Source organism: Pteropus medius, unplaced genomic scaffold (genome assembly GCF_902729225.1).
Source record: "Pteropus medius unplaced genomic scaffold, Ma_sr-lr_union100, whole genome shotgun sequence".
NCBI lineage: Eukaryota > Metazoa > Chordata > Mammalia > Chiroptera > Pteropodidae > Pteropus > Pteropus medius.
In genome coordinates, this window is record NW_024340696.1 from 1,828,093 (window position 1) to 1,855,340 (window position 27,248).

Consider the following 27,248-nt stretch of genomic DNA (forward strand, 5'->3'; position numbering starts at 1 on the left):
GGCTAAGTGTCGAAGGAAGGTTCCAGCATACATCTATATATTAATGTCTCCACGTCTCCCTCTTCCTCCTTCCCTGCTCTCTCTCTCCCTCTCCTTCCCTCCCCCCCACACTGCTCTCATCACTCTCTGTCCCTCTCCCCTCTTTACTTTCAAGTACATCTGTCTAAATACCATCTGAATATAATCTAAGGAACAGAGATATCAGTGATTTGACATAATAAGGAATACAGTCTCTGCAAAAAATAATTGGGAAGGTCATAAAATAAATACATGACTACAGCATTCAACAATAAAACACAAGCTCAAGAAATCCTGGAGAATGGAGACAATCATTTCCAGAGTCACCGTGATATTCAAATGGCCATATTAAAATGAGCACAAAGCAAATAAAAAAGGAAGGTATTACTATTCAGAGGGACAAAATAAATGGACAGAAACCATCTGTGAGGAAGCCCAGATATTGGACTTACTAGACAAAGACTTTAAAACAACTGTCTTAAGTGTGTTCAAAGAACTAAAGGAAAACATGGACAAAAAACTAAAGGAAGTCAGGAAAAGTATGTATGAACAAATGAGAATACCAATAGAGATAGAAATTGTAAAAAATGAACCAAACAGTTATCCTGCATCTAAGAAGTACAACTGAAAGGAAAAATTCACTATAAGAATTCACTAGTAAATTTTAGCAAGTCAAAGAAAATCATTGAACTTGAAGATAAGGCAATTAAAGTTAACCTGTCTGAATGAGACGCACAGAGAAAAACAAATGAAGTTCAAAGCATGTGTGTACAGGAAGGGGAGTCAGTTTGCATTCATTCTGCCACATACTTCTTACTGGAACTTTTGCATTTCTTTCATCATTCTTATTACAATTTGAATGTATAGACAGGGTTGGGTTCATGGGCAGTTGATCTGTGCATTTCAATAAAGTGCTGTGCTTAGAAAGGCCTCATGACTGGTTTAATGTTCTGCTGTTGCCATCTTCAAGGTTATAGTAATTTGTGAACAAGGGACTCTGCAAGTTATATAGCTGTAACTGAGTATAATTTATGTGGGTGTCTACTTGTTTACTATTGTTTACTTTTTCTAGATTGGAAACTTTACTCAGGTCAGAGCCGTGCCTATTTTATTTATAAAGTGCTTACGATAGTAACAGAAACAGGGTTGGCAGACAGTGTATTCTTAAAATGAATGAATAAACCAGCTCTAAGTCAGTTTTCTTATCTGTAGAGTGGCAATGATATCTCTCATAAAAGTCCTGCTGATTATATAAGAATATACATTAAAAGCACGTGGCAAATTTTAAGTTTTCAATATGCATCCTTTTCTTAGGATTTATTGCTCCCTCTATGCTTAACACTATACTATAGAGAAATGATAGGCACTTTTCCTGCTTTTTAGGGAGTTTTAAATTAAGAGTTATATGCAGAATCTAAAGATCAAAAAGAACAAACTAATCAAAAGCAGATTCACAAATATAGTGGACAATTTGGTGACGGACAGAGAGGAGATGGGTTGAGGGGGCTGGGAGAACAGAGTGAAGGGTTAAAGAAGTACAAATTAGTAGTTGATAGTTCATCACAGGGATGGGGAGCACAGCAGAGGGAATGCAGTTAGCATTAATATGATGGCTAAGTGGAGGGCGGGGAGGAGAGAGCAATGGGGGGATCGTTTCTGAACTAAATAGATGTCTAACCAATGTACTGTATGCTTGAAACTAATTTAAATAAATAAATTTTTTTAAAAAGTAAAAAAAAAAAAAGGAGAAGAGTTATTCCTATTATCTATTTTAGGTTGATGAGTATATGATTCTCTGTAGATGTAAGGAGGCAGACCCTATTGTTTTCTGGAGCTCCAGCCCAAAGGAACAGGTAGTCCCAATGAGAAGGACCAGAAGGGGGTGGCATTTTCACATAGTTCGTTTCCTTAGGAGTAACCCTGTGGAATGGTTCCTTAGAAGGGAGGGAACCTTTCCAAACTCATCTCCTCAGAATCCTGTGTGTACAGCAGTGCTTCTGGCCATCCTTTGGGGAGGTGAAATGGCTAGGGTAGGGGAAATATGTCAGTGTCTCATTACAGAAATTATCTCCATCCATTTAATACCCCTATAAAAGAGGCAGCCCTCTCAGGTGAGAGTCAGCACATCTTCAGGCTTTTAATATTTATTTTGTAAAAGCTGTCTCCTGGGTCCAAGAACTAAGCCTGCTTTATTGCTCCAGAACTAAAAACGCTTCTTATGTGTTTTCAGGTTAAAATAGTATTATTCTCTATTTTAAATATTAATACTCTGCTTTATAGGCGAAGTAAAACAAAAACTCCTCACTTGTCAAACCCAATTTCTGGGCCCTGGTGGATCCTTATGCATAGTGCAATAAAAGTGCTGCTGATTAAAGAGCAGAAGATGGGGCCTGGCACATAAGCCTCTAACGTTAGGTAATTTCTATCCGAGATACAGAACACAAGCTGTGGATTTCTTCACTGCAAAACAGCATCCATTTGGGAAAATAGCTGGCCAGCAGTGATAGGCTTATCTGAATCTTCTGATTGTCATAGATTTTCATTATCAAGATGGTTGACTACCGCTCAATTTCCCTTTGATGCATTCTAAGCTGATTATGCTGTTACTACTTCAGAGGATAGAGAAATAAAGAACAAGCCTAGGTGAATGGCAGTGCATTATAGGATGCTTCAGTGGCTTGGGTCTTCTGGCAGTTTCCAAATAGTTGAGATCTCAGGAAGAATTCACATCCCAAAGCTTTTCACAGAGGCCATAGCTCTCTCACTGTCTCTCTCTGTCTGTTGGGTGAATTTCGATCTGAAACCTTTCCCTTACCTGGGCATCACTGTCTCCCTAACAGCTGAGCTGTCACCGGGAAGTAAAATTGATTACAATTTTTTTTATGCCACAGCTGTTGTTTTTTACCTCAGCTGGTTCCCATAATTCCACAGATGGTAAACATATGTTTATAGGCACATAGAAAAATCAGCTATATTGGATTCCTCCCATCTCTCATTCTTATTTTTCTTTTCATGTAGAAAGTCAAAGCCTCTGAGCTGGGGAATCTTATACATTTTGAATTAATGTTTCTGTGCATTAAGACTTTGGAAACAGCAGGACAGCTAATGATATGCTAATGAGCTGACAGTTTTTATTGATCGTAATGGAAGTCGACAAGTGTCTTTCTTGGCTTTTGTGCAAACTGGAATATTTTATTAACTGTCTTCGGGACAGAAATACATAATTTGTGCATTTTTGAAAATCCTCCTTGTGAGTTTCCCCAGTCTTACTTTTTGTTAGCCTGTTGCCAAAGCTTGGGTCTCTGCCAGATTATAAACAGAACATATCTTCATCCATATATTTACATGCCCTACAGAAACTCTCCCCACCCCTTTTCCCTTTCAAAGCAATTTGTTTGTGTTTTAGCGTGCAGAAAAATAGAACCTTTTTCTTCATTGTAAACAGAGATCTGCAGGGAAATAAGAGCGTTAAAAAAGAATTAGCATTTGTTTGGAGGCAAAGCTGCTTTCATTTGTATCAGAAAGCCCTGAGTCTTAGAAGGGTTTGCCTAATCTTAGTTATTCCATAAGAGGGTAATAATGGCCTAATTTTTTCTAATCTTTTTTTTATTGCATCTTTCTGTATTTCTTCCTGTGAAATGAGAAATGTTCTTGGAAAAATGGAAATAATGGGCATTAGTTCTCCAAACAAAAATCCAATAATGTACAACCTGTCTGGTGCAAATTTATTTTTCAGTGCCTGGTGAGCTGAGTGCAGGAAATAGTGGCAACAGGTGGATGTATCAAAGGAGGAAAAATCCAGTTTTCTCCCTTACATCAGTACTAATAGTAAAAGTTTATTAATTTGGGCTCTGCAATTAGGAATTTATTTAGCTCCTCAGATTGGCTGAGGTTTAGCATTGCACGAACAATGAGAAAACAGATTGTTTAGCAAATTAATAGTGTAAATAAGATCGCAGGGGTGATATTAGGTTACCTAAAAAGACTTCTGTTCTCCAACACTGAAAAACTGTTTTACCAAACTGTCAGCATCTAATGTAAATAATTCGTTATGGACAATTAAATAGTATCTACGATTTAGGCACTTAAGATAGGACCTCATGTTGATAACAGGACCTCATTGCAGCAACATCTTGTTTGCTCATGTAACTATGAGACTTTCTCAAATGACATATTTTTACTTATACCATGTTATAGTGGCCCAGCACTGGTTTTGGAGTTAGTAGGCCTGTAGTTTATGGCCTAGGATTAAGGTATCCTTTAGGAAAGCTACTAAAATATCAAAGCCCTAGGTTTTGTGGGTCAGGTGACCAGGTGATCTGGTCCTAGATCAGGCCCTAGATCTGTAGTCCTCACTAGGTGTATCAAAATCACCTTGAAAGTTTTTTCAAATATGCATGACTGTCCTCTCTCAACCGCCTCTAAAATTCTAAACCTCTAGTTTAAAAACTAATATCCTACATGATTTTCATAGACTCTAATGGCTCTGAAAATTATTTTCAATATTGTATAATTCATAGTTTTCAGGAATTTGATGCTTCTTAGGTATTTATTGTGCCTACTATGTGAAATATACTATAATTGGACCTGCAGGGGATACTGATATGAAACATGCTTTTTGCTTTCATAGTGTTGATAATTTTCTGCTGGTTGCCATTCAGTTCCAAATCAGGGAGATTTTGCTCTCTTCATATGTTGGTTTCGGATGCTATTTTCGCCACTGAACTTTTAATGAGTAAACCCTCTTTCTCCAAAAGAAACACATGATTGGCAATAGAGCGGGGTTTTTCAGAGTGACCTTTCATTGAATTGTCTGAGACAGCTTTTAAAAATGTAGATTCCCGGGCCCACTCCAACCCCACTGAAACAGAATCTGGGGGTTGGCCCAGGAATCAGGATGTTAAACACGTATTCAAAGTGATTCATAAACTCAACGTTTGAGAAGCATTGCCACAATGAATGATATGAAATAAAGCATAGGTCTGAAAAAATGAGATTAATGAGGTCAGCTAATATATGCCCAGCTAGAGTTGTATTTTTCAGTTAAGTGTAGATGTATTTAAAGTTAAGTAAAAAGAAATAATAGAAATTCTATCTTTTGATCCCTTATTTCATCTTTTTTGGGAGAAGTTGCAGTATTTGAAGGCAAAGTTTCATCTATAGAAATCCTCATAGATGATTTTTTCTGGGAGAAATAGGTTGATTGAGCTACTTTGCAGTTTGATACTTTTTAAAACTCCTTTTTTTTTGTGGTTTTCTAAAGAAAACTACATGCTTAACAAATGCTTTTCTTATTGATAAATGTCCAGGCACTAAATAGCCCATATGGCAATTCAATGCAAGACCTGATGGTTCTTGTTCTGGGGAAGTGCTGGAATAAATACACTTGTATGTCTTTACATGCATACACACACACATACACACTCTTTATGTCGCAGTTGGTATTTATACAGATATTGCTACCCTTCTTTTAATCCAGCATGGAATCACATTCATTCATATAAATGAACATTCATTCCCAGCTTGACTCATTTGGCAAGAACACGTTTTCATGCCATTATGTGGTCCGAGCCTCATGACCTTTCTGCGGAAAAAATACCAAGTGCTTGAGTTTTTGTATTAATGGACACTGAGAAGCTGTCAGCCCTTATTTCTGTTTTTGTTCAAAGTTGACATCACTGACCTTTATGTAATGATCTGTGTAACACACAACTGTGTGCCAGAGATTAAAAGTGGAAAGACAAGTGAGGAGGGAGGCATGTAGAAGAAAGATATGAAAGAGGCAATTTGTAATTTATAATGTTACAAAATCAGTAGTCACTTAAAAAAAAAAAAACAACAAAAAACAGAAATGCCCTATACTGTATTGTGTTGCTATAGGAGGAATGGATGGAATACCCTTTTCAGGTGAATTTTCCATTTGTTTTTGGAAAGGTAATTAATACGATGACAGATGTACTCCAGGTTTCTAAGTGCTCTTTCCATAGTTGATAAAAATAAGAATGATTTAGGATCTTCTGACAAGTGGGTTGTAGATGATCGACTCTAACCTGGTACATGTGCTTTCACCATTTCCGTATCACCTCAGGTGACCAACTGTCTTTCTTCGCATGGGAGTCTCTCAGTTTAGCACTGAAAGCCCTAAATCCTAGGAAAACCCAGGTAGTTGGTCACTCTAAATTCATCCGTATTCAGCCTGATAAGACAGATGTTTTCTAATGTGATATTCAGTGTTCTGTGATGGCCTATTCTTTGATGGAAATCTATAGCTTTCTGTCTTTAATTCATTTTTTTTTTCTTTTAACTGGAAAGATAGCAAATGCGCAAATATCTAAATTGTAACAAATTCAGTTTGTACACCTGTTTCGCTGACCTAGCACTTGAGTGCTGGTAGGACATTTAGCTTCTGCATACAGCACTTTCTTTGGCAGGTTAATCAACTGAAGCTTGGAGAAGGTGGTTGACTCTTGTCTAAATTCACCCAGTTAGCCAGAGATAGATCCAAAACTTGGACCCAGGTCCCCTGAGTTCCAATCCTATGGTTTTCTCAAAGTTCCTGGATGTGCTTGAAAGGTACCCTGTCCTCTTAAAGGAGTTAATTTACTTTGTAAAACTGAGCAACTTTATACCAGGAAGAAGCTGATGCACTTAGATTGCACTCCATTAATTGCTCCCTGGAAGTCCCCTGCAAGAGATTATGAATTCATACTGGGGAGCAGTGTCAGGGACTTCCTTCCCATGGTGAGGCTATCTGCTCTGGTAATCATAAACACTGCAACATCCTTGAAGAGGGATAGGTTAGTAAATGTATCTAATTCTGAGGAAAAGGTCTTGTTATCCTGTTACTTCTATTAATATTTCCAATTAATATTTTATCTCGAAATAATAAGCAGAAGACAGCATTTGCTGATTATCTTCTGCTGTTTGGAAGATGAGCACGTAAATGTTATTTCCTCTGAAAGACTTGCACACTATCTTAAGCTTGTATTTTATTTATAGATTAAGCTCAATATTCTAAATCAGCTTCTACATTTTCCATCTGTTCTGTAATATCTCTTCTATCAAATCAGGAAAAAAAAAACCCCTAAAAACAGGATTTTGGAATTCAACTTGAAAACTCTAAATGCCAAGTCAATATTTTTATTGGGAGGTGGCAGCCCTGATGAGTTTCTTGAATTAGTGCTCTACTTCCAGACTAAGTTACAGAATTTAAAGACCACCTTTTACTCAATGAGATATTGAGCAAGCCTTAAGATATTCACCAGCCAAGACTCATGTTACTTAATTAGCTGAGAGCAAAGATTGTTAGAGAATTTTCCCCATGTCTAATTTTATTTCCATGACTAGTTTACTATGCTTCTATTTTCTTTTTGATCCCACTTAAAAAAAAAATCATGTAAATCAGGAATATTTAATGATTTTTATTGCATCAATGACTTTTTAGTCTGATAGTTGAAGAATATTTACTGTTTGATCCTTAGTGCTATTGTTACCGGAGAGTGGGCTTCCTTCTCAGCACGTTGTCCAGGCTCTTGATGTCTTGAACAAAGAATTGAGCAAGACACCAAAATACAGGAGAAAAGAATAGCTTTATTAAAAGGGAAAGTACAGCAACAGTACACTTCCAGATGTGGAAGTGGCCCGAGCAAGAGGAGGGTGGCTCAGAGTCTCAAGGGCTCAAGGACACAATAACAGAGTCTTTGGAGTTTTTATCCTTATTTGCTGTGGGTGGTTACATTTCTTAGAGTACTGGGCTTTCTTGATTGACAGCTAACATTGACAAGACTCAGTGACTTATCATTTGCTTTCTGCACGTGTTTGTTCTCAGAATTCAATTGGTTATAATGAAATTAATGAACTGGGCATACGCATCCTATTATAATGATGGTATAATGAGACTCAGTTGAGTTGAAGGTTGGGATCTTCATTGAGCAGGTGTGAGTGACTGGCTGAAACTAGTACTCAATTTTCTGCTTGTTTCCTTGTATGAGTTACTTTTCATCCAAAAACGCCTCCTGGCTTGCTTAATTGTGAGCGGACTAGAGAGGACCCTTTCTAGAATAGGATGACCTCAGTGTCTTTGTAGGTGGACCTGAAACCCCTCATCTAACTTTCTTGCCTAACCTTTTTCCAAGAGCCATGAACCCCCTTTTTGTTAGTATGGATGTTGAAGGTTGGGAGGTCTCTTCTGAATCTGCTTCCTGCTGAGGAGGGTCGTAGTCCCTGCTTATTGGGGTTTCATGGAGCTCTTTCCCTATCTGTCTCAGTCAGAACAGGGTCTTGGGTATCCTGCTGAAGTGCCCCTTCTGTCCCTAGACAAGGAAAAAGATACGAACTTGTTCTTTGAATCATATATCTAGTTATGTTTCTATCATTAATTTGCCTATTAAGCGAGTAAAGGAAAATAGGCTTGGTTAATACATTTCTTAAAAGAGAAAAAAAAAAACTTGGGTTAAAGGTCTCCTCCCTTTTAGCACTCTAAGGACCTTGTTTTGGCCTAAAGCCATTCCTGCCTTATAATGGGCCAAGGAAAATGCTGAGTTTCAATGATCCTTATCAATAGCCAGAGGACTTGAGTCACCAGTTTCAAGGTAATTAAGTCTGAAGGACAGGATCTTTCTCCTAAGAAAGGAGGAAAGAAAAGATTTAACTAGGCTTACTAAAAAAAAAAAAAAAAAAAGGCCAAAATTTGCAAATGATGACCTGTATCATTTCACCCCTCTTTTAATATTGGTCTCATATCTATGAGACTAGCTTAAGATGAAGTCGATTGCTTTGTCACTTTAAGAAAATTCTTCTCTTCGGTTTTGCTTTGGCCTTAGGTACCCAGCTGGCAACTGACTACCAGGCAGGATGCAATACAAAGAAATAACTCCTACAAAGATAAACAAAATGCTTCTTTAAACGCAGTGAGACTGGGTAGCCAGGAAGTGAGGGAGGAGAGATTAAGACCAAAATCTCCTGTCTTCTGCTTAATATTGGACATGACATCATAAATTTGTTTAAACATTTCTTCAATTAATTGTGAGTTGTCAGAGAGGCTAAAACAACATAGTTTTTAAAATTCTTCACCTCCATGCTTATGTCTGAGTAACAGGTATTCTATAGTGGCCCTGTTTTCCAGAATAGCTTCTCTGACCTGTCCTAATGCTTTTCCCATGGCATGGATGGCTTGCGAGGTTGCATTTAAGGCTTTTGCCATGGAGCAGGCTATTCTGGTGACTTCTACATTCAGGGCATGTCATAGCTGGTACAGTAAGCAAACATAAAGCAGTATATTCAGCTGGACTAAATCTAAGTGTAGGTCACTTGTACAACTGAGGTCAAGAGTTAGTTAGTTCCCTGCAGTGCCTAGTTGGAAACTTTTGAGACATAAAACAGTCTTCACAGGGAACAAGGTCCCACAGTACTATTAGCGGGAACATAAGAGTAAACAGTCCTTCTACAAATAAGAAACTATTCAGCAGGTAATTTAACGTGTACATTGCATAGCTTACAGAAGTAGTGGAGCTGCAGTTCAAGGTCATATTATCTGAGATGTTAAAACATTGTTTAGTGCAACTAGTAAATTTTATGCATGTTTCCACTGGCATTATAACAGAAACTTTTAAAGAAAGCATAACCCTATCCTTCCTGTGGCTTGTGCGTCGGTTATGCCCCATTCTGGTTGATGCCAGTCAAGGCCAACCAAAGTCAGGGCCCTCCAGGCCTGAAAGGTTTTTATTGCCTAGGGTCACCTCAACATGGTCCCTGTGTTATGACAGCTAAAATGTGCACCTTTTTGTACTCTGCTTCTCTTACTGTCCAGTCCTATTTATTGGACACCTTAAAGACCTCTGGCACCAAGGCGGCCTGCGGGGTTTGGGGTCCAGGCCCTAACTTTTGGAGCTTCCTTTTGAATATTGGGCACAGCCTGAGTTGTGAAATGTATAGCCAGGGGTGTCTGGCCCTCAGACTTTGAGTCAGTGTTAGTATTCTCTAAAAACCTCAGAAAATTGGTCAAGGCAACATAAAACACAGAAATTATTTTGATGAAGCACGGAATCCTTGTTTTCTGCTCAGAAAACGTTTCCATAACATTAAAACACAACTCTAATTTTGCTTTAGTTTACTTTTGACATTTAAATTTCTAATCATGTTTAGCTTAACCACATATAAAATTTCCTCTCAGGATTTCTCTTCACAAACCTACAACTTTCCTCATCCCTTCAGTTTGCCTCTTCTCACTCATTCAGAAATAACCAACTTTAAGACAAACACCTTTCCTTCAATTTCCTTCAAAATATATTCTCATACTTTATAACTTCTGTTACCAAAAACATACATTTTCCTTTCCATCATAATTAGAATTCTTACTCATCATCTTTATATACATAACATAAACAAATATAGATCAGAGGTCATGCACATACTCTTATTATTTCCCCATCATCACTATTTCCCTGGGGGGTGTATATCTAGTTTCCTCAGAGAATGATGAAATAGATGGGGTCCTTAGAGAACTTGGTCTCCCCTCAGAGTCCGAGGGTAAAGGGGGAGGAGAAAAATTCCTGGTTACTGAGCTCTCTGGAAAGGTGCTCCTATCATCGGGCCATCTAATAAGTCTAGGTCTTGGTGAAGGAGCAGAGAAGCTGAACTTTTACCAGCACAGTAGTCCTGGAGTGCCTGGGCTTGCCATTAAACCATAAATTAGTTAACTTTTGACCGGTCAATATTTTCAGGCAATATAATCTTCGTCTTGAAACGACAAAAGCTGAAATGAAGGCGGGGGGGGGGGTGGGTAGGTGGGGGAGTGGGCGTCCCTATACGAATTGTACTATTGCTCCTAATTTAGTTAAAATATCCCGTCCTAACAAGAAAGTGGGGCAGCTTAAAACTATTAAAAATTCCTGCTGAAAGATCTGATTTTAGATTGGCAGGTCAGTGGTAGAGTAAAATAGTTGACTTTACCTTTTCCTCCTACTCCTATGATAATCATAGTTCGTGAGGAAGGTTTTCCTGCAAATGCAGGAAGAACAGAATAGGTTGTCCATCTGTCTAAAACAAATGGTATTTGTTTACCGCTTACGTCCAGAGTTACCTGGGGTTCCTAGGTAGTGATGATGACATTTCTGGACAGGGATGGCAAGGATGGCCCTGGGCCTCTTCAGTCACACAGTTGCTGGACCTGGGCTATTAGGGTGTTGGCTGGCCAGCCCCCTCTCTGGGAGCATGGGAAGTCAACTCTCCAATGCTAGAGATTAGTAGCGGGTTCTTTACATGGTGGCAGGGGTTTGGGGGCTTTTCGGTACAGTCTTTTGCCCAATGTCCTGCTTTCTTGAATTTGAAGCAAGAACTCGTTGTCTCCTTATTCCCCGGTATCTTAGGGACGCTTGTCTGGTACCAAAGGCTTGGCCAATTGTGACAACCATTCTCCTGGTTTGCTGTTTTTCTATATTCTGTTCTCTTTTTCTCTTTTCAAGATCTTGATTGTTAGAGGCCATGAAGGCTGTATCTAGTAATTGATTTTGGTTAGTCTGTGGCCCCATTTGCAGCTTTTGAAGCTGATATCAGAGGCTGATTGGCTAATAAAAGCTAACTCCACAGAGGAAGTAGGATCTATATTAGTATATCTCCTAAAAGCTTCTTCTAGCCATTCATAAAAGCTGACAGGATTCTCTTTCTCGAATAATGGTCCTAAGCTTCTCATAGTTCACTGACTTTTGTATACTTTTTTTCATTCCCCCAGTGAGGACCTCTAAAAATCTGGCACACCTGGCCATTCTCTCTTGGGTATTATAGTTCTAATCAGGATCAGCTAAAGGTACTACATCTGACCTGGGGGCATTGCCCTGGGGTTCCTAACAAAGGCCTCATCTGCCTCCTGACAGGCCCCCGTTAGAATGTGGTCCTTTTCAATGGTTGTACAGCAGGTGGTTAAACTAAATTGGATGTCTTTTCAGGAAAGATCAAAGGCCAGAGTCAGGGTTTAAAATCCGTCTGCAAACTTGTTTAGATCTTCAGAATATCTTCTTAATTTTCTTTACATTGTTGAATATCAGTGATGGAAAAAGGTGCTTGCATCCTAATGGTGCCTTCCACCCCAGCCAGAGGCAGGAGGGTAGAAGGAAGGGCAGTATATAGAGCACTACTTAGAGTACGAGGAGGGCTAAGAATAGCTTCTGACTCCCTGGTAGAGCCTTTGGAGAAGGAGAATTATACACTGGTGGCTGAGCTTCCCTCTGAGGGCCAGGTTGAGTATTAAGTAATGGTCATCTATGATATCTGGCTCTGGTTTTTATTTGTCCTTGCCATGAGGCTTCTGGTAGTCTGGGCATAAAAATGGATCTTGGTAGAGGGCTATAAAGGCCTGAACATATGGAACTTCCAAGCATTTGCCCTCCCTTTTTCAAAATAAGTCTAGTTGAAGGATGATATTATAATTAAGACTTCCATTAGGGGCCATTGCTCTTGACCTCCTAGTTTATATTGTGGCCAAGCTGCATTACAATAAAAGACAAGGTGATTCCTTTTTAAGTTATTGGAATTGAATTTGTCCCAGCGGTTAAGGATACAACTGAGAGGCGAGTCGACAGCTTATTTCCCATGGTGGTCTGTAAATAGAAGGGAAAGTCTGAGAAGAGTTTCACTAGGAAAGACAAGGCCCCTCCATGAGGTGTCCCTCAAGGTGGTGGAGAGGTCCAGGGTAGGGTCTTCTGGGTCGTCACCCTGTGAAGTCCCTAATTTAGGATGCCGGATGTCTCCAGCCTTGCATAAGCTACTTTTCTGATGCTTGGACTCAAATTTAGACTTAGCTTTTGGCATGGGCTTAGGCTCAGGCTTTTTCCATTAATTATGGCCTATGATAACTCTGGGCACCCCTGGGTCTACCCCTCGGCTTTTGGTATACTACCAATTGAGAAACCATTGTTCTACTACTGCACCCTGGAATGTTATAACCTTAACCAAAGTTCGTAGGGCAAGGGTAGTCAAGGAAGGTGCAGAACGCAGCCTTGCTTTCGACCCTAAAGAGAGTCCTAAGATTTACCAGATCAGAGAATACCTTAAAGTGGAGGCAAGAGGAAGTCTCTGAGGGCCACCGAGGTTGGCAAAAACCAGATGTTGGAATGAATGGTCCAGAAAAGAGGGTCAGCGAGAGTTCCTCTTCTGGGGAAACTATACTCAAGATAAGAGGTAGAGCAGATGGTACAGGGCAAATTGCAGTGGAAAAACAGATTAAGGAGGAGCTAAGCCTGAGGTCCCCAGAGGAACGTAGCCAGATGGTAGAAAAGAACCGGAAAAGTGAAATCAAAGCAACACAGAGACATAATGCCATAAGAGTAGAACACCCAAGACGAAGAGGAAAAGATCCCCCTAAAAGGGGGCTTACCTCCTGGCTGGCTCGGCATAGGACTATGATGTCATTTGCATCAACCAGTGGTTACTAATTGTAGCTTTCTCACGATGGATGCACATTTCAACATTTCTAGAAGAGGATGGTGTGGAGTATTTCAGTGTGGACTAATGCCATCTCACCTTTTGAAAATGGGTATCAGTCCTGTTTAAAAATAACCCACCCTGCAGAGAACGCGTGGCAGGGCCATTGGAACTGGTAACTGTAATCTTGATCGCTGCCTCTCTCTTCTCTTATCAAGGGGATCATCCAAGATGGGAAAATCATCTTTATGCCGAACGGATACATAACGCAATGTCCGAACTTGAATCGCAGTAAGTAGCAACTTAAAGCATTTGTGAACTTTAAATATTCTATAACTTGAGAATATCAGAGAAACAGGCGAGGAAGGATATGGCACACACTATTTACAGTGTTGCCTGATGAGGTGGTAAAGATAGTGGTAAGGAGAGTGGAAGAGAACTTATCCATAATACGTACTTCTGTGTCTTTGAATTTTTAAAAAGCTTATATGTTACTTGTAGAATTAAAATGTGAAGGTAAGAAAAAGATTACATTAGCAGTTTGCATTCTGTAGATTGGTAGAGAAAGATATCTTTCATATAATTATATGTATTTAAAAAACTATTCTTTAAATTGCTTGACCTGGATGTGAGTTTACTTTTCCTCTTTTATGATAATTTGCATTTTTTTCAGTCACTTCTAAATAAAAATGAGGATTTAATTTTATTTTAAAATTGTTATATTGCCTTTCAGTTAACAGTCTTTTTTTTTTCTGTTTCTTTCTTGTTTATTAATAAAAGGGAAAGATCTAGACCTGAAATCCTCTGTGATTTCACACCAATTTCAAAGCAATACTTAACCAGAAAAGCAAAATCCCTTCTACATAGCCAAACAGCTAGCGTTTAAAAAATTTCTTTCTTTTATTAGCACTGTATCAACATTTATTTTGTATTTTCTTTATTGAGCTTGCCCAACTTGTAGTGATTTCTTAAGCCTGGTGCAAGGAATAATGGATTTACAAGAGCTTTTGGCCAAGATGACTGCAAAAGTAGGTATCTAAATTTCACTTGTGATGTTTCATTTCTTTATCCATGCAATCTGGAATTTAGAGTGATATGCTATAATGGAAACATTTTTATCCTTGGCATCTCCAATATGTTATGAAAATGGTTTATTCTCGAAATAGTACTACCTATATAGTAAACATAACCATTTCTGTCTTTGATACTATTAGGCTGTATCAAAATGTTTACTTGAAAAATGTTTGGAAGAAAGAGGCAATATGTATCACCATCAATTCCCTGGGAGTGGAAAGGAATTTGCCCATTGGCTATTAAACTAGTATCACTGTGAGATGATATATGGTTGGAGCCACTGTTGCTTATAAACTAATGCATTTTGGATGTAAGAATAATTGCCAATAATCAGAAGGGGCAAAATAGCTATTGTAAGGAAGAGATTACTGTCACAAGAAGGCATTATATCATGTTTCTAATGTATGATTCACTTTGCAACTGGTCCTGAGTTAAATAGTGAAGGAGGCAGAGTTTGCCTTTCAGCACCTTCAGTCTTATAATTCCGTATCTTTTCCTCTTCTCCATCAGCCACTTAACAAGACTCTTTTGCAGATCTGCCATTTGCCAGGGTGTCAAGTACAAAGGAAGCACTGATGAACAAGATATAATTTCTACCCCAGAGATAGTCATGTCCAGTGGCAGAACCAAACATGTAAACAATTAGCAGCTTTAATATATATTCATAACATTTAGATTCATAATAGAAAGCCCTGGGCTTGTGGAGAAAGGCACTGAGTAAATAGACAATGTGGCTAATGCTGTTGTTGTTATAAAATCAATCCTGGACATAAGCTGTGGCCTAGGGTGAAGAGAAAATTGGGTTGGACCTAAGAGATGTTATACTCTGTGAAAGGAAGAATTTTTATAACAGTGACAATGATCCATTAATCCCATTCTACTGGTGGCTGTGACTGCTCTCTGCCATCAGCTATGGCATGTGGAAAAAAAAATTGGTGGGTAGGTAAGTGTTTTGAAGGTAGAGCTGTATTTTGGACCCATAGACTGCATTGCTGAAGATAACGTGTCTGTTTCAAACTTGGTTTTTAGCCTAGTCCACTTTTGTCTGGAGAGAGAGAACACTTTTCTGAGAGAGAAACAGACTGAGACTCGAGAGTTGGAGTATTAGCTTTTTCACTTCAGAGTACAGTGGAAATGTGAAATGCAGTCAATTATTTGCCTTCCCAGCTTGTGGCAGACAGAGGCTTTTATTTCATCTTTTCTGGAGCAGCTTGATCTCAATACTGTTAATTATATCTTAGCTTGCTGCCAAACTTTTGAAACAAGAAACATGCCACTCATTCTCAGGTGTGGCTGTCCTCTCGCTGGCTCTGAGGATGTTCTTTTTTTTTCTTAGTCCTTCCTGTTACTTGGAATGCCCTTCTTTTTTGGCCATACATTATCCAGAAGCCACACTGAACTCTGTCTTCAAACCATTGTTATAGAAAATGAACATTTGTGAGGCAGAGATATTTAACTATGGGCAATTGCAAGCAGAAAATAATTGAATCCACCTCAACCTCTTTACTCCCCTTCCCCCACCCCAGGCACTTTGGAAGATTTATAAGTCTGTTTCTTCCAAACTGTGAATAGAATTATAATTAGAAAATTTGAGTACTTCCATTTTCACTGCATAATTTGGAATCTGTGATAATCTAGAAGAGGAATTGGCAAACTTTTTCTGTAAAGGGCCAGCTGGCGAATTTTAGGCTTTGCAGGCCAAGAGGCAAAATTCAGAATATTATGTTTATACTCATTTTATTTAAATATAATCATTTAAAATTTAACCATTGAAAAATGTAAATATTATTCTTAGCTCAAAGACCATACAAAAGTAAGTGGTGTGTGAGATTTGGTCCGTGGGCCTTAGTTTGTCAAGCCCTGAGCCAGAAGAAGCTGGAAAGTTGCTCATACTAGGTAATATTTATTATTTACTATGTGTAAATTACGATACTTCAACTTTTTATATTCCCTGTCACTTTAGTCCTCACAACAGTCCTGTGAGCTGGGCTTGATTTATTAGCCCTCATTCCAAAGAAGACGACTGAGTTCCAAGAAAGTTATATAACATTCTTTTTACTTTTTTTACAATTGTGTAACTTTTCTGAAGATAGTAGATGGCAGAATTGGGACGCAAATTCAGATTCTGAAAGTTGAATCGTGACTGAGAGAGTTCATAGTTGGAGAAGAGAGGTTTAGAAAGAGAAACAAAAATATAAAGAAGGAATGACTGATGGAGAGAGGGAGGTGGATGCTGCAGCGGGGGGATGGAGGTATCAGAAGAAGAATGAGCAATAAAAAGAGAGGAAAAGGGTAGGACTGAATGATCAGATGGCGCCTGTTGGGAGTGAAAAGTGAGCATAGGGCTTGTAGCAGCTTTTAAAGGGGAAGGTCAGAGTAGGAACCCAACCTTTTAACTCACTCTTTGGGTTACAAGCACTTGTTTGCCTTGGACATACGTGAAATTTTCTGAGTCCTGGTTTGACATTGTATGCGCTTCTGCCAGGACCACATAAGGGCTATCTTATATCACATTATCTCCTTAAGGGTCTTTGGATCACAGAGACTGCTCAGAATCGGACTGCAAGTGTAGGATAGGCCAGGTGAATTCTCAGGAAAGAATTCTTTTAAATTCTCAGGGTAGATATTTCCCTCTAGCTGGTGCCAAGATCTGAACAGGAAGATCTTTCTGTGTCTTGTGCAAGCTTCGTTTCTTTTTTGTGCACCCTTAAAATGAGGTTACAGCCTTTTGGGGCCCAAATCTTTATGTAGGAGTTTCCTTTAAGACACCCACATTGGGCAGGCCCTATTCTCTAACTCCTCTTTCTTGTACGCTGTGCAGCCATCAGGTGAGAGCTCCAGGGTTCATTGGATTTGTTGCAGCTGCAGTTTCCCCATATGTAAATTGGTAAACATTGTTTTAGGTTTTCTGAAGATCTCATGTGACCAGGCAAGTGAGATTTGGAGGCTGGGCATTCAGTAAGTAGTGACTCGATTATATTGTTATACCTGGGAAAAAATAGGCAACTATGAGAGGAAGATGGTCTCTAAGGAAACATACACTTTCCCCAATGGCTTGGTACCCTGCAGCCTGGCAGAATCTGCAAGTTGATGTCAAGACCCTGGCCTAGAGCCAGGTGCTGGGAGGTCTTGGAAAGCAGCAGAAAGTCCTCACATTTGTGTTACAGTGGAAGCCATAGAATCGTACCAGAGAGCAAGCCCAGTGCACAAGCTAGACAGTGATAGTAGTCAAAATCACATCAAACCAAACAGATGCAGACACCAGATTTGCTGTTCCTTTTCTCTGTTCAGGTAGGGAGGCTGGAGAATAATGATACCCTGGCTTGCCACGGGACAGATCATGGGAACTGCTTGCATGTGCCTTCAGGTGACAGTGATCAGGGTGCAGAAGACCCCTCTTGAAGAATTCTGTCATTCTGGCAAAACCGGACATTTTTTTCCAATGCAGAGAAGGTGTAGGGAAATTGTCTCCTACTACTTCCACTTAGTGATCCATAAGAGACCACCAATCCCCTGGCTTACTCTGGAAGTTTTTCCAGGTAGTCTTGACATTGAAGAAAGCACCCACCTACTGGGCCAAGTACACTGAGATAGGGTCGAGCTCTGCCCTGCTCTTCAAGCTCAGGAAGAAGAGATGCTGGATACTGGGAATTTCTGGATTACTTCTGTTTAAATCGTTGACAGATCTATTTATGCAAATTAAGCAGCACTTGGAGTGGCATTTCAGCTTGTAACATATTTAATATTGAGACTTTCATTGTTTCAAGGAGCTCAATAGTGATTTTTCAATTAAGCTTAAAGTTTTAACACAATTGAAGATTTCTTTTTTCCCTTCCATATAGAGAATGCCAGATAGTGTTACAAAGGAAAAAAAAAAAAGAATGCAATCTACTACACCACTAATGTACTCAGATCCATTCATTTGACCTCTTACTGTTGAAAAGGCTTCTGCTGTCTATCTTTGAATGGTTAGAGTTAAGCATAAATGATTTAGTCCATGGTTGCTTAGGTAAATGCATGAACAAAGGTAAAAAGAAAAACCAGAGATGTAGATTTGATACTGTATCTGTTTTCGATCTGCAGGCATTTTTGGAGAAAATGGCAGATAGTGCAGAAATAGCTTTTGAAAATGAATTTGTGTAAATTCAGCATGCTAATACCAGTGACAGAATATGTAATTTTGATTCAGAGTTGTTTTTCTCCTTTATTGTTGCAACAGAATTTAGCAGGGGAAAAAGGAAGGCAAGATTACGTAACTAAGTGCCTTTGAAAAGTTTGCTTTTTGCTTTAATATCTCTTTGCCTTTGTGCCTGTCTGGTGTACTCTTATGTTATAGAAATTAGGGCTTTTCAGTGTTATCAGAAAAAGCTAAATATGTTAAAAAATACAGTTCAGAAGAGAAAGAAAGTCAGCCTTGACAATAGCTTCCCTTGTCTTAAAACTGATGCTTTCCTTGGAATTGAGTTTTATAGTTAGGTATAGCTCAGCTTTGTTGGACAGTCCTGGAAATTGTCAGTATTACCCATAGACAAGCTCCTGGATTTTCAGGAAACTGGGACAGATGCAGAATTGCCTTTTGGGTCATTTGGTCTTTAAAAAGTTCCCTTTTTGGAGTGCTACAGATAATAGAGTTCCAAATTTTCAGAGTGAGACAGGCACATTTTCTGTCACAGATACCCATTCTCAGCCACTTTTAGGAGGGATGCAGATCGAGTTCACCTCTTTCTTGATCAGTCTTAGCTCAGCCATCAAGCACCACCTTTTATAGGAACTACTGGGCATATAGAAATGAAGTAAAGATAATATGTGATGTTTTCACTTCCTTCTTATTATCTTTTGCCTATACATGGTTTGGGCAGTTGACCTCACCAAACTTTTGGGAGTGTATTTTATCTTTGTTTTCTAAAGAATTCCCAAAGAGCTTAATTATCATAAATTCTGGAAACTCCATGATTAGGCTGGAGATTTAAATGTCATCTCAATTTTTAAAAGATGATGCATCTTAGGAAAGTCATCCGAAGCTAATATTTCAGGCATAGTCAACTCTCAGTTTCTTCAGGGCTGATTATGGTGCTTGTGGTGTGTCCAGGATCCTATTTGTTCTTTTCCCTTCCCATTGGCACCACCCACAAAAGGCAGACAAGGAACAACTTTTCTTGAGAAATTCCAAAAGCTTAGACGAAGAGGATGTAATAAGTGACAAAAACCAAGTTTTTTTTTTTTTTTTTAAATATATGGATCCATTACATATGCTATTGGATTGAGTTACTCCTTACTATGGATATGACAACGAAGAGATCACAGCAAAGTTCAGTTTTTTTTGCTACCATATTCGTGAAGGCAAACTGGAGTGGGCTGCATGGAAAGTGATCAGGAGAGAGGGTTGGAACCATGTCATGAGGAGCTGTTACGGGAACCTGGTGGAATGGTGCTGGCTTTGGTTGGAAGCAGGCACGCGGACAGGAGAACCTTAAATGTTTGAGGAGCGGTTAGATTTGCTCAGGAACCTTAAATGTTTGAGGAGAGGTTAGATTTGCTCAGTTTTACAAGGCAAAACTGGATATAAGAAGAAAAAAGGGAGAGATTTCAAGGCTCAAGCCAGGAAAGATATTTCAGAGCTAACTACAAAAAGACTTTCTTTGGGACGTCGTGAGTGTCCCACCACAGTAGATGTACATGCATAGGCGGATAATCACTTGATAGGGTTACCTGTGAGGACGTTCAAGCTTTATAACCCCTTTCAAATCAAAGATCCTGAGATTCTGTGATTAATGGTAACAATTAGGTGACCTAGAAAAATGAAAAAGGTTCTTTTGCCAAATCTTGATCTCACCTGGGGGTTTAGTCACCTCTCCTGACCTTTATCTGAACACCAGAGTGGATTCTTGGGGCATTCTCTTTGGGGGATCCTGAGCTGGAGAGAAACTAGATCCTTCCATGACTCTCCCTTTTTTCAGGCCCCAGCTGCCCATATTTTTTCTTAAGAGAGGAAGCAATGACTTCCCAGCTTGTCAACCATGACACTCTGGTTAGTGTGTGAAGAACACGGAGAGGATGGTGGGAGATAAATGTTAGTGTGTCGGAGTTCCTGATGCGGTCTCCTGTAAACACGGTAATGAGCCCTTGAGAACACATTCATTATGAGTGTTTTCATGTGGGCTTTCAGCCGAAGGCACATGTGTTTGTGAACACCCAGGAGGTCCCTGAGATAGAGTTTAATGTCTCATTTGGTGCTCATTAGACCATGAGAGCCAGTATGTCTTTAATTTAGAGTGATTCTACTTCATGTAAAAAAAGAAAAAAAAAAAACAAACAAAATATAACAAAAAACAGAGCTGACTAAGAATCAGTGAGCTGCTCTGAGAATTTTTTACCCTTCCTACTTGGATTTTTTGTTGTTGTTGTTGTTGTTGCTATTAGCTTTGTTAGGACAATGCAATTGAGTTACAGAAATTACACTTAGTAACTCTTGTTTGTAGCTAAATTATGCAGAGACAAGACTTAGTCAGTTGGAAAACTGTCATTGCGAGAAGACCTGTCAAGTGAGTGGACTGCTCTATAGAGACCAAGACTCCTGGGTGGATGGTGATCACTGCAGGAACTGCACATGTAAGGTAAGCCCGCTTGTAAATAAATAACAACAGTTTTAACAGGACAGTTTCACTGATTGTTCTGTAATCTTGTTTTTTTAATGTAAAATGCTAACTCCAAGACATGTTACCTTTTTGCCAAGAGCTTGCTAAGTAATCTATATGGTTTTGAAGGGAAGCTGGAAGGGTGTCATTTCATATACAAATGCTTGGAAATTAAAATCTACTTTCCCTTGACAACACAGTCTAATATGATCTAATATTATTATGAGAAGCTCACTGGAGCTTGGAGGCTAGAGTGTCAGGGAGGAAGGGACTCCTTTGATTTTTCAAACAACCTAATAGCTTCATTCATAACTTTTCTCTGCTAGAATAAGTTTTAAAAGGGTTTAATTAATTTCTGGGTGTTTTATTATATTTTTCAAGGTATCAATCATCTGTTTCAGAGAATTGTAAGACCCCTCAACTTTCAGGGCATCCTTCATCTGTTCCAGAAAATTACAAAAGCTGCACCCCCTCCCGCCCATCACCACCGCCATTAGTATGTAAACCCTGTACAGTTGAAATTATTTGATAAATATCTGAAGAATGCCACTGTTTGTCTGGGAAAATACAAAACACATTGTTAGAGCCTCGACAATGATTGACAGGGTCTGCAAAAGGTGTTATTTATGTTCTTGTAAAAACAGGCTTTTTTGTTTTCTGCCTAATCTATTTAGCCCACATGGGCAGGTGGAATGAAGCCAGTGATGTATATCAGAAAAGTAATTGAGGTGGCACGAGTTCATTCAGGCTGGAAAAGATATTTTATTTGTGGTCCTGGAGTGGACTGGGAATTCCTCACAGTGCTTCTGTTTTCCTGATGAGGTTTCTGGGATGAGCTGTGAGCTTTTTTACAATGGAACTTTCAAAGGCCACTTCTGAGATGCCTTTCCCTGTCCTTCCTCCCTCAGAGTGGTGCTGTGGAATGCCAAAGGATGTCCTGTCCCCCTCTCAATTGCTCCCCAGACTCCCTCCCTGTGCACATTGCTGGCCAGTGCTGTAAGGTTTGCCGACGTAAGTACTGACTGAGGGTCAGAGTAGCCCTCTGTGCTTTGAGATTTATTCTCCCGCCCCCATATTTTAGGTCCTAACTGATTAACATTGACGAAATGGAGCACCAGCAGTTGATGTAATATTTTATGTATGAAGAGAAGGGCTGCTGGATTTTAATCACCTATGATGTGGCAGATACTTTAAGCTGTTTTTTAGAATTCTCACATCTATCGTAATTACTGTTCTTTTTCCCATTCTGTGTAGAAGAAACTGGTGTTCACAGGGATTAAGTCACTTTTACAGAGTCACACAACTGGGAATGGGTGGAGTCGATCCATAAAGTCTGGACTTCAGAGCTCCATGTATTTGGTCCCCCTCGTCCTGAATGATCAAGTTAAACACGAAATTCTGTTTTGGTATTCTGAGGTCTTGGCCACATTTTCTATTATTAAAAACCTTCCGTTTGGAATTTCAAGATGAACTTCAGTTAAAATGCTGAAATAATTTCCTTCATAGTTGGCTTGTTCAAGTTATAAAGTTCTTTTCTCTTTGTATTACGAAGGGCGCTGTTTCAAGTGAAAGAGTGGAATGAACACTGAGACAAGCAGTAAGAGTAAAAGCTGTCATTTAGAATGCTTAATATGTGCCAGTTACTATGCTAGGTACTGGAATTTCATTAGCTTATTGAATCCTCATCTTAATCCTTTTGGTGGGGATTATAATTAGCCCTGTTTTACAGGGATCTTAGGCTTAGGGAAGTGAACTAACTAAGGTCACAAGACTGGTGAGTGGCCAAGGTGTGATGTAAAACTAGTTCTGTTTGATTTCAGAGCTCCTAGTCTTTTCATCAAATCATATGGTCTTCTTAGAAAAGGAGAGTTCACGCTAGGAAGGTGGCATCCTTTGGATAACTTTCAAGATCATTTCTCTGTTGAAAAACACCAGTGTCATTAGGTTTTCAAAAGACAGTGGTCTAGCTTTTTGCCAAGAACATCATGTTACCTAATATGACAGTGGAAGTGAGATTGATGGTTTGGTCACACCTGCCCAAACCTTTGCTGAACTTTTTCAAAAGGAACTTTCAAATATTCCTTCTTCTCACGGTTGGTATAGTATTCCCATTACTCTTGAGAGTGTACTTGGAGTCGATTTAAAAAAATAAGCTTTCTTTTAAGTTTCTGTTCCAAGAGCTTTTGGAAATCATGTCTGTTGAAGATAATAGTATGAAGATGATGGTTTGCTGCCCTGATTGAAAGGTGGTTCTTTGTAGGTACAGATTATTTTTTTCCAATTTTGCAATTTTATACAACAGTCAGAGGAGGAAGTTGAACAACTATTGGGAATTTGTATTTAAAAATGTGAGACATTTTAAATTTATTATTTTGAGTTCCCTAGACAGACCTGTGAATGCTGTTTCCTGCAAGTTGTTTTTTGGACATGCGGTAGATGAGTCTTACAGTTGCTTTGTGTTTTAACCTTTTGGTTTTCTCCTTGAAAAAGCAACATGTTTATTGTGTAACATTTGAAATCACAAAGAAAAGTAAAAATAAAGATGGAGAAATCTCCCATAATACCATCACTTGGAAATGCTCTTGAACTTTTAGTGGATTTCATTTTTAAAAATTATATTTTGTGTACATTTGAGATCTTACTGTGCAGATAATTTTTTGTTTTACCTTATTGACTTACCACTATCACCTAAGTGTATTTTTATGTTTAAAAAAACTGTATAAACCTCATTTTAATGAGTTTCATTGTTTGGCTGCTACATTACTTAATCATTCTCCAAGTGTTAGATAGCTAGGTTGTTTTCCACTTTTCCCTTTTATAAATTACTCTTTAATAACATTTTTGCATAGAAAACACATGTTTTTGTATTTTATATTTTATTAATGTGGAATTCTCAAGAGTAGAATTACTATGCCAAATGACTGATATTTTTGGAGCCCCTTTAATACATATAGTCAAATTGTTCTCTCACTACAAATGTGTAGGGTAGTCATTTTTCTTTAATTTATTGGAGAATTTTAAGTTTTAAAAAATATTTAGTAAGTTATCCAATTTTACCAAGATGCTGAATATAAAGACTAACACACGAGTGTGTTTGGAATTCATAGGAATCTATTTAGCTATCACTAATTTTCTCGGCAGCTTTGATTGGTAGTTTGATATGTTTATAGTTTAATAAAATGGTAATGCAGATAAGTTATGAAGACTACTCAAAAAAAAAACAAAAAACAAAAAACACTTGAAAAGAATTGATGCAAGCCACCTCTGGTAATTAAAAGTTTGGGGAACTTTTGCCTAGAAGATTTTCATTTCTGATTATAGAAATATGTATTAGGCATTTATGCAGTGTGGGTGTCTGGAATGGTGAGAGGGCTCACTTTCAAGTTAGAGACATGATTTATGGTGTCTAGAATTTTAAGTGCGATCATATTAGGCACGTGGATGGGGCACTGTTGGAGTATAGACTACTGACTTGTGGGAGGGTCAGGGAGGACATTGCTGATAATCATGAGATACTCCCTGGAGGAAGTGGAGCCAAGCTAAATATTTCTAGCCTTCAGGAAGATTATTATGGCAGTTTGAGAAGTGGGGTGAAAAAGAGGAGAATGAAGATTGATGAAGCAGAGTTCTGATACTAGTTAGTGGAATTCTAGAGGTTTTCAAATATCCACATCAGAAAAAGGGTGGAGAATAATTACTTTTGTCCCTTTCAGATAAATTTCCTAAGCTACTCTCTGGGTTTGGGTGGGGGAAGTATGCTAGGGACTCTGGAAAGGTATTGATCTGGCTCAGGCAAAAGGAGCCATATATAAAAGCAAATTGTTTTGTCTGCTGACTTATTAAGTGTTCATGTACTTGTCATGGCCTCAGGAGCTGCAGCACTTACAGAAGACAGCAGGCATCTGTGGGAAAGAGAACAAAACTGTCTGAGTTCCTGTCTCGGTTCATTGCCTAAAAAAGTACTTTGTCCTATTCTGAAGCAAAGCCCCTTTTCAAGGACAAGGAGGTTTTCATAGTGGAGGTACCAGGTCCTGATACTAGAATGTTCCTCTATCCGTTTGGGAGGAATCGGAAAACTCAGGAGAGCCTTCTAGATTCATTAGCTGTGGGCATGGCAGTTCAGGAGTTATTAGAGGAGTTTTATTCCTCAAAAATTTGTTCCGTGTCTGCTCTTCAAGGCATCAAACATACTGAGCTGCATATTGGAATCACCTGGTGAACTTCTTAATCTAGAGAGTCCCAGGGCCCTACTTTGACCTGGTAAATCAGAATCTCCAGGCAGCGGTGTTCTGTAGTCTGTGTTCTTTTGGTGGACAGGTTTGAAACCTGTCAGAGATGGTAGAGACAGAGGAGGATGGAGAGGGGATCTTCAGCTGTGCCCAATGGCATTTACAAAGGAATAGAGGTGGCAGAGGGAAAAGGAGATGGCCTGTCTAATAATGGAGGGTTCTTTTGGTGGGAAGTAGAAATAAAGCTACAGAAGTGGGTCGGGGATGGATGATGATGATTGTATTCCATTCGATTTATTCAGTCATCTTACTGAGATTCGTCTCCCAAACAAACACTGTCCTTCTGGCTATAACAGTAGGCATATACGGATCTTCTATTTTATGTCAGGCACTGAGTTCAGCCCTTTTATGTGTGTTAATTCATTTAATTCTTCCAGCAACCTAAAGTTGTAGGCTTCATTATTACTCTCATTTTACAGATGAGGAAGCGAAGCACAGAGAGAAGTAACTTGTCCAAGGTCTCTCAGCTTTGGAGGAGCCAACATAAAACCCAGGCAGTCTGGCTCCACAGCTGATGCTCTTAACCTAGCTCTTCCACCCCCTGCTGTCCAGGAAGATGTTTACACACTATCTTGTTACAATAGAGTATTTTATGTCATGCACACTGTGTAAGATGCAGCAGTAGCACAGAGAAGGGAGGGATTAACTCCATCAGAAACTTGTGTGCGTGTATGTGCACATGAATGCATGCGTGCTAGGGAAACATCATAGCGGAAGTAATAGCCGAGCAGGGTGTGGACAAATGAATATGAGATTTCTATGTGGATAGGTGGGTAAGAACACACCTACCACAGGGAATTGTACGTGCAAGACAATGGAAGTAAACACAGCATTGGCTGTGGTCCTTAAAAGCAAGATTTTAAAGCAGAATTGTAGCATAATCAAAGAAGTGCTTTTACAAAGGCTGCTGCATCAGGAGAGCTGGTGGGGATTGGACGTGAGATTCAGGCCTATTCCAGGTGGAGGCCGGGAGGCCGTCAGGTAGGCCCTGCCTGGAGAGAAGAGAAGGAAGGAATGGATGTGAGTGATAGCTAAAGGATCTGGCTCATGGTAGGTACTCCAAAAGAAGGTTTTTTTTTTTTTTTTTTTTTTTTTATGAGACAGATGAATCAGGGACAGAGTGTCTTTAGGGGAGAAGTTGCTAGACTTTGACAAGAGCTGGTGGGAGACTCATAGTGTGATTTACAGAAATAAGGTAGGCGGAAGAACTAGACTGGGGAGGCTGCTTTTTGTTTGGCTTGTTTGATTTGGAGATGCCTGAGGGACAACCAGTTTGATGTGGGCATCTTGCTCAGAGGGTTCTAGGTGGTTTCCCTGTAAGCATCTTTGCTGCAAACATGTTTGCTGCATAACTAATTGGCTGTAAGGCAGTTTTGCCATGAAAGATAAAAGAATAAAAAATAAAAGGGAATTAAAAAGGACATAATGAAACGTGAAAAATTACTAAAATTAAAAAGACTGCACTGCAAAAAATGAAAATACATTATCTTTGAAGTTTTTTGTTCATAGTATTATACTTTTTTTTTTTTTGTCTTGTCTATTTGTCTCCTTTCGACATTGAACTTTTTTTCATGGAACTTTCTTCATTAAGAGAGGTAGCATTTTCCAGCTCAAGAATTGATAATAAGTGCTCTCGAAGACTGCTGTGAATCAGTAGCTGTCTATTCTATTTGCCATAGCTTGGTAAACTTTTGGTTTTGACAGGTGGGAGAGAAGACTGTGCTCACCCAAGGATTTGCAAAAAACTGATATGTTATCATTTTCTATTGCTCGTTCTGGCTAAGATTTACATAATATAGAAATGAGAGTACTGGGG

The 27,248-nt window shown here is 39.0% G+C and overlaps 1 protein-coding gene across 5 annotated transcripts in view; it reads left to right on the forward strand.

Moving 5' to 3' along the window:
- Window positions 1–27,248, forward strand: part of NELL1 (neural EGFL like 1) — a 719,285-nt gene that overhangs the window by 148,821 nt on the left and 543,216 nt on the right. For all 5 annotated transcript variants that reach the window (XM_039865670.1, XM_039865651.1, XM_039865633.1 and 2 more), the window contains 4 exons: window positions 13,653–13,725; window positions 14,380–14,462; window positions 20,988–21,122; window positions 22,052–22,154. In XM_039865670.1, coding sequence (XP_039721604.1) covers window positions 13,653–13,725; window positions 14,380–14,462; window positions 20,988–21,122; window positions 22,052–22,154 — 394 coding nt within the window. The remainder of the gene's footprint in view (window positions 1–13,652; window positions 13,726–14,379; window positions 14,463–20,987; window positions 21,123–22,051; window positions 22,155–27,248) is intronic.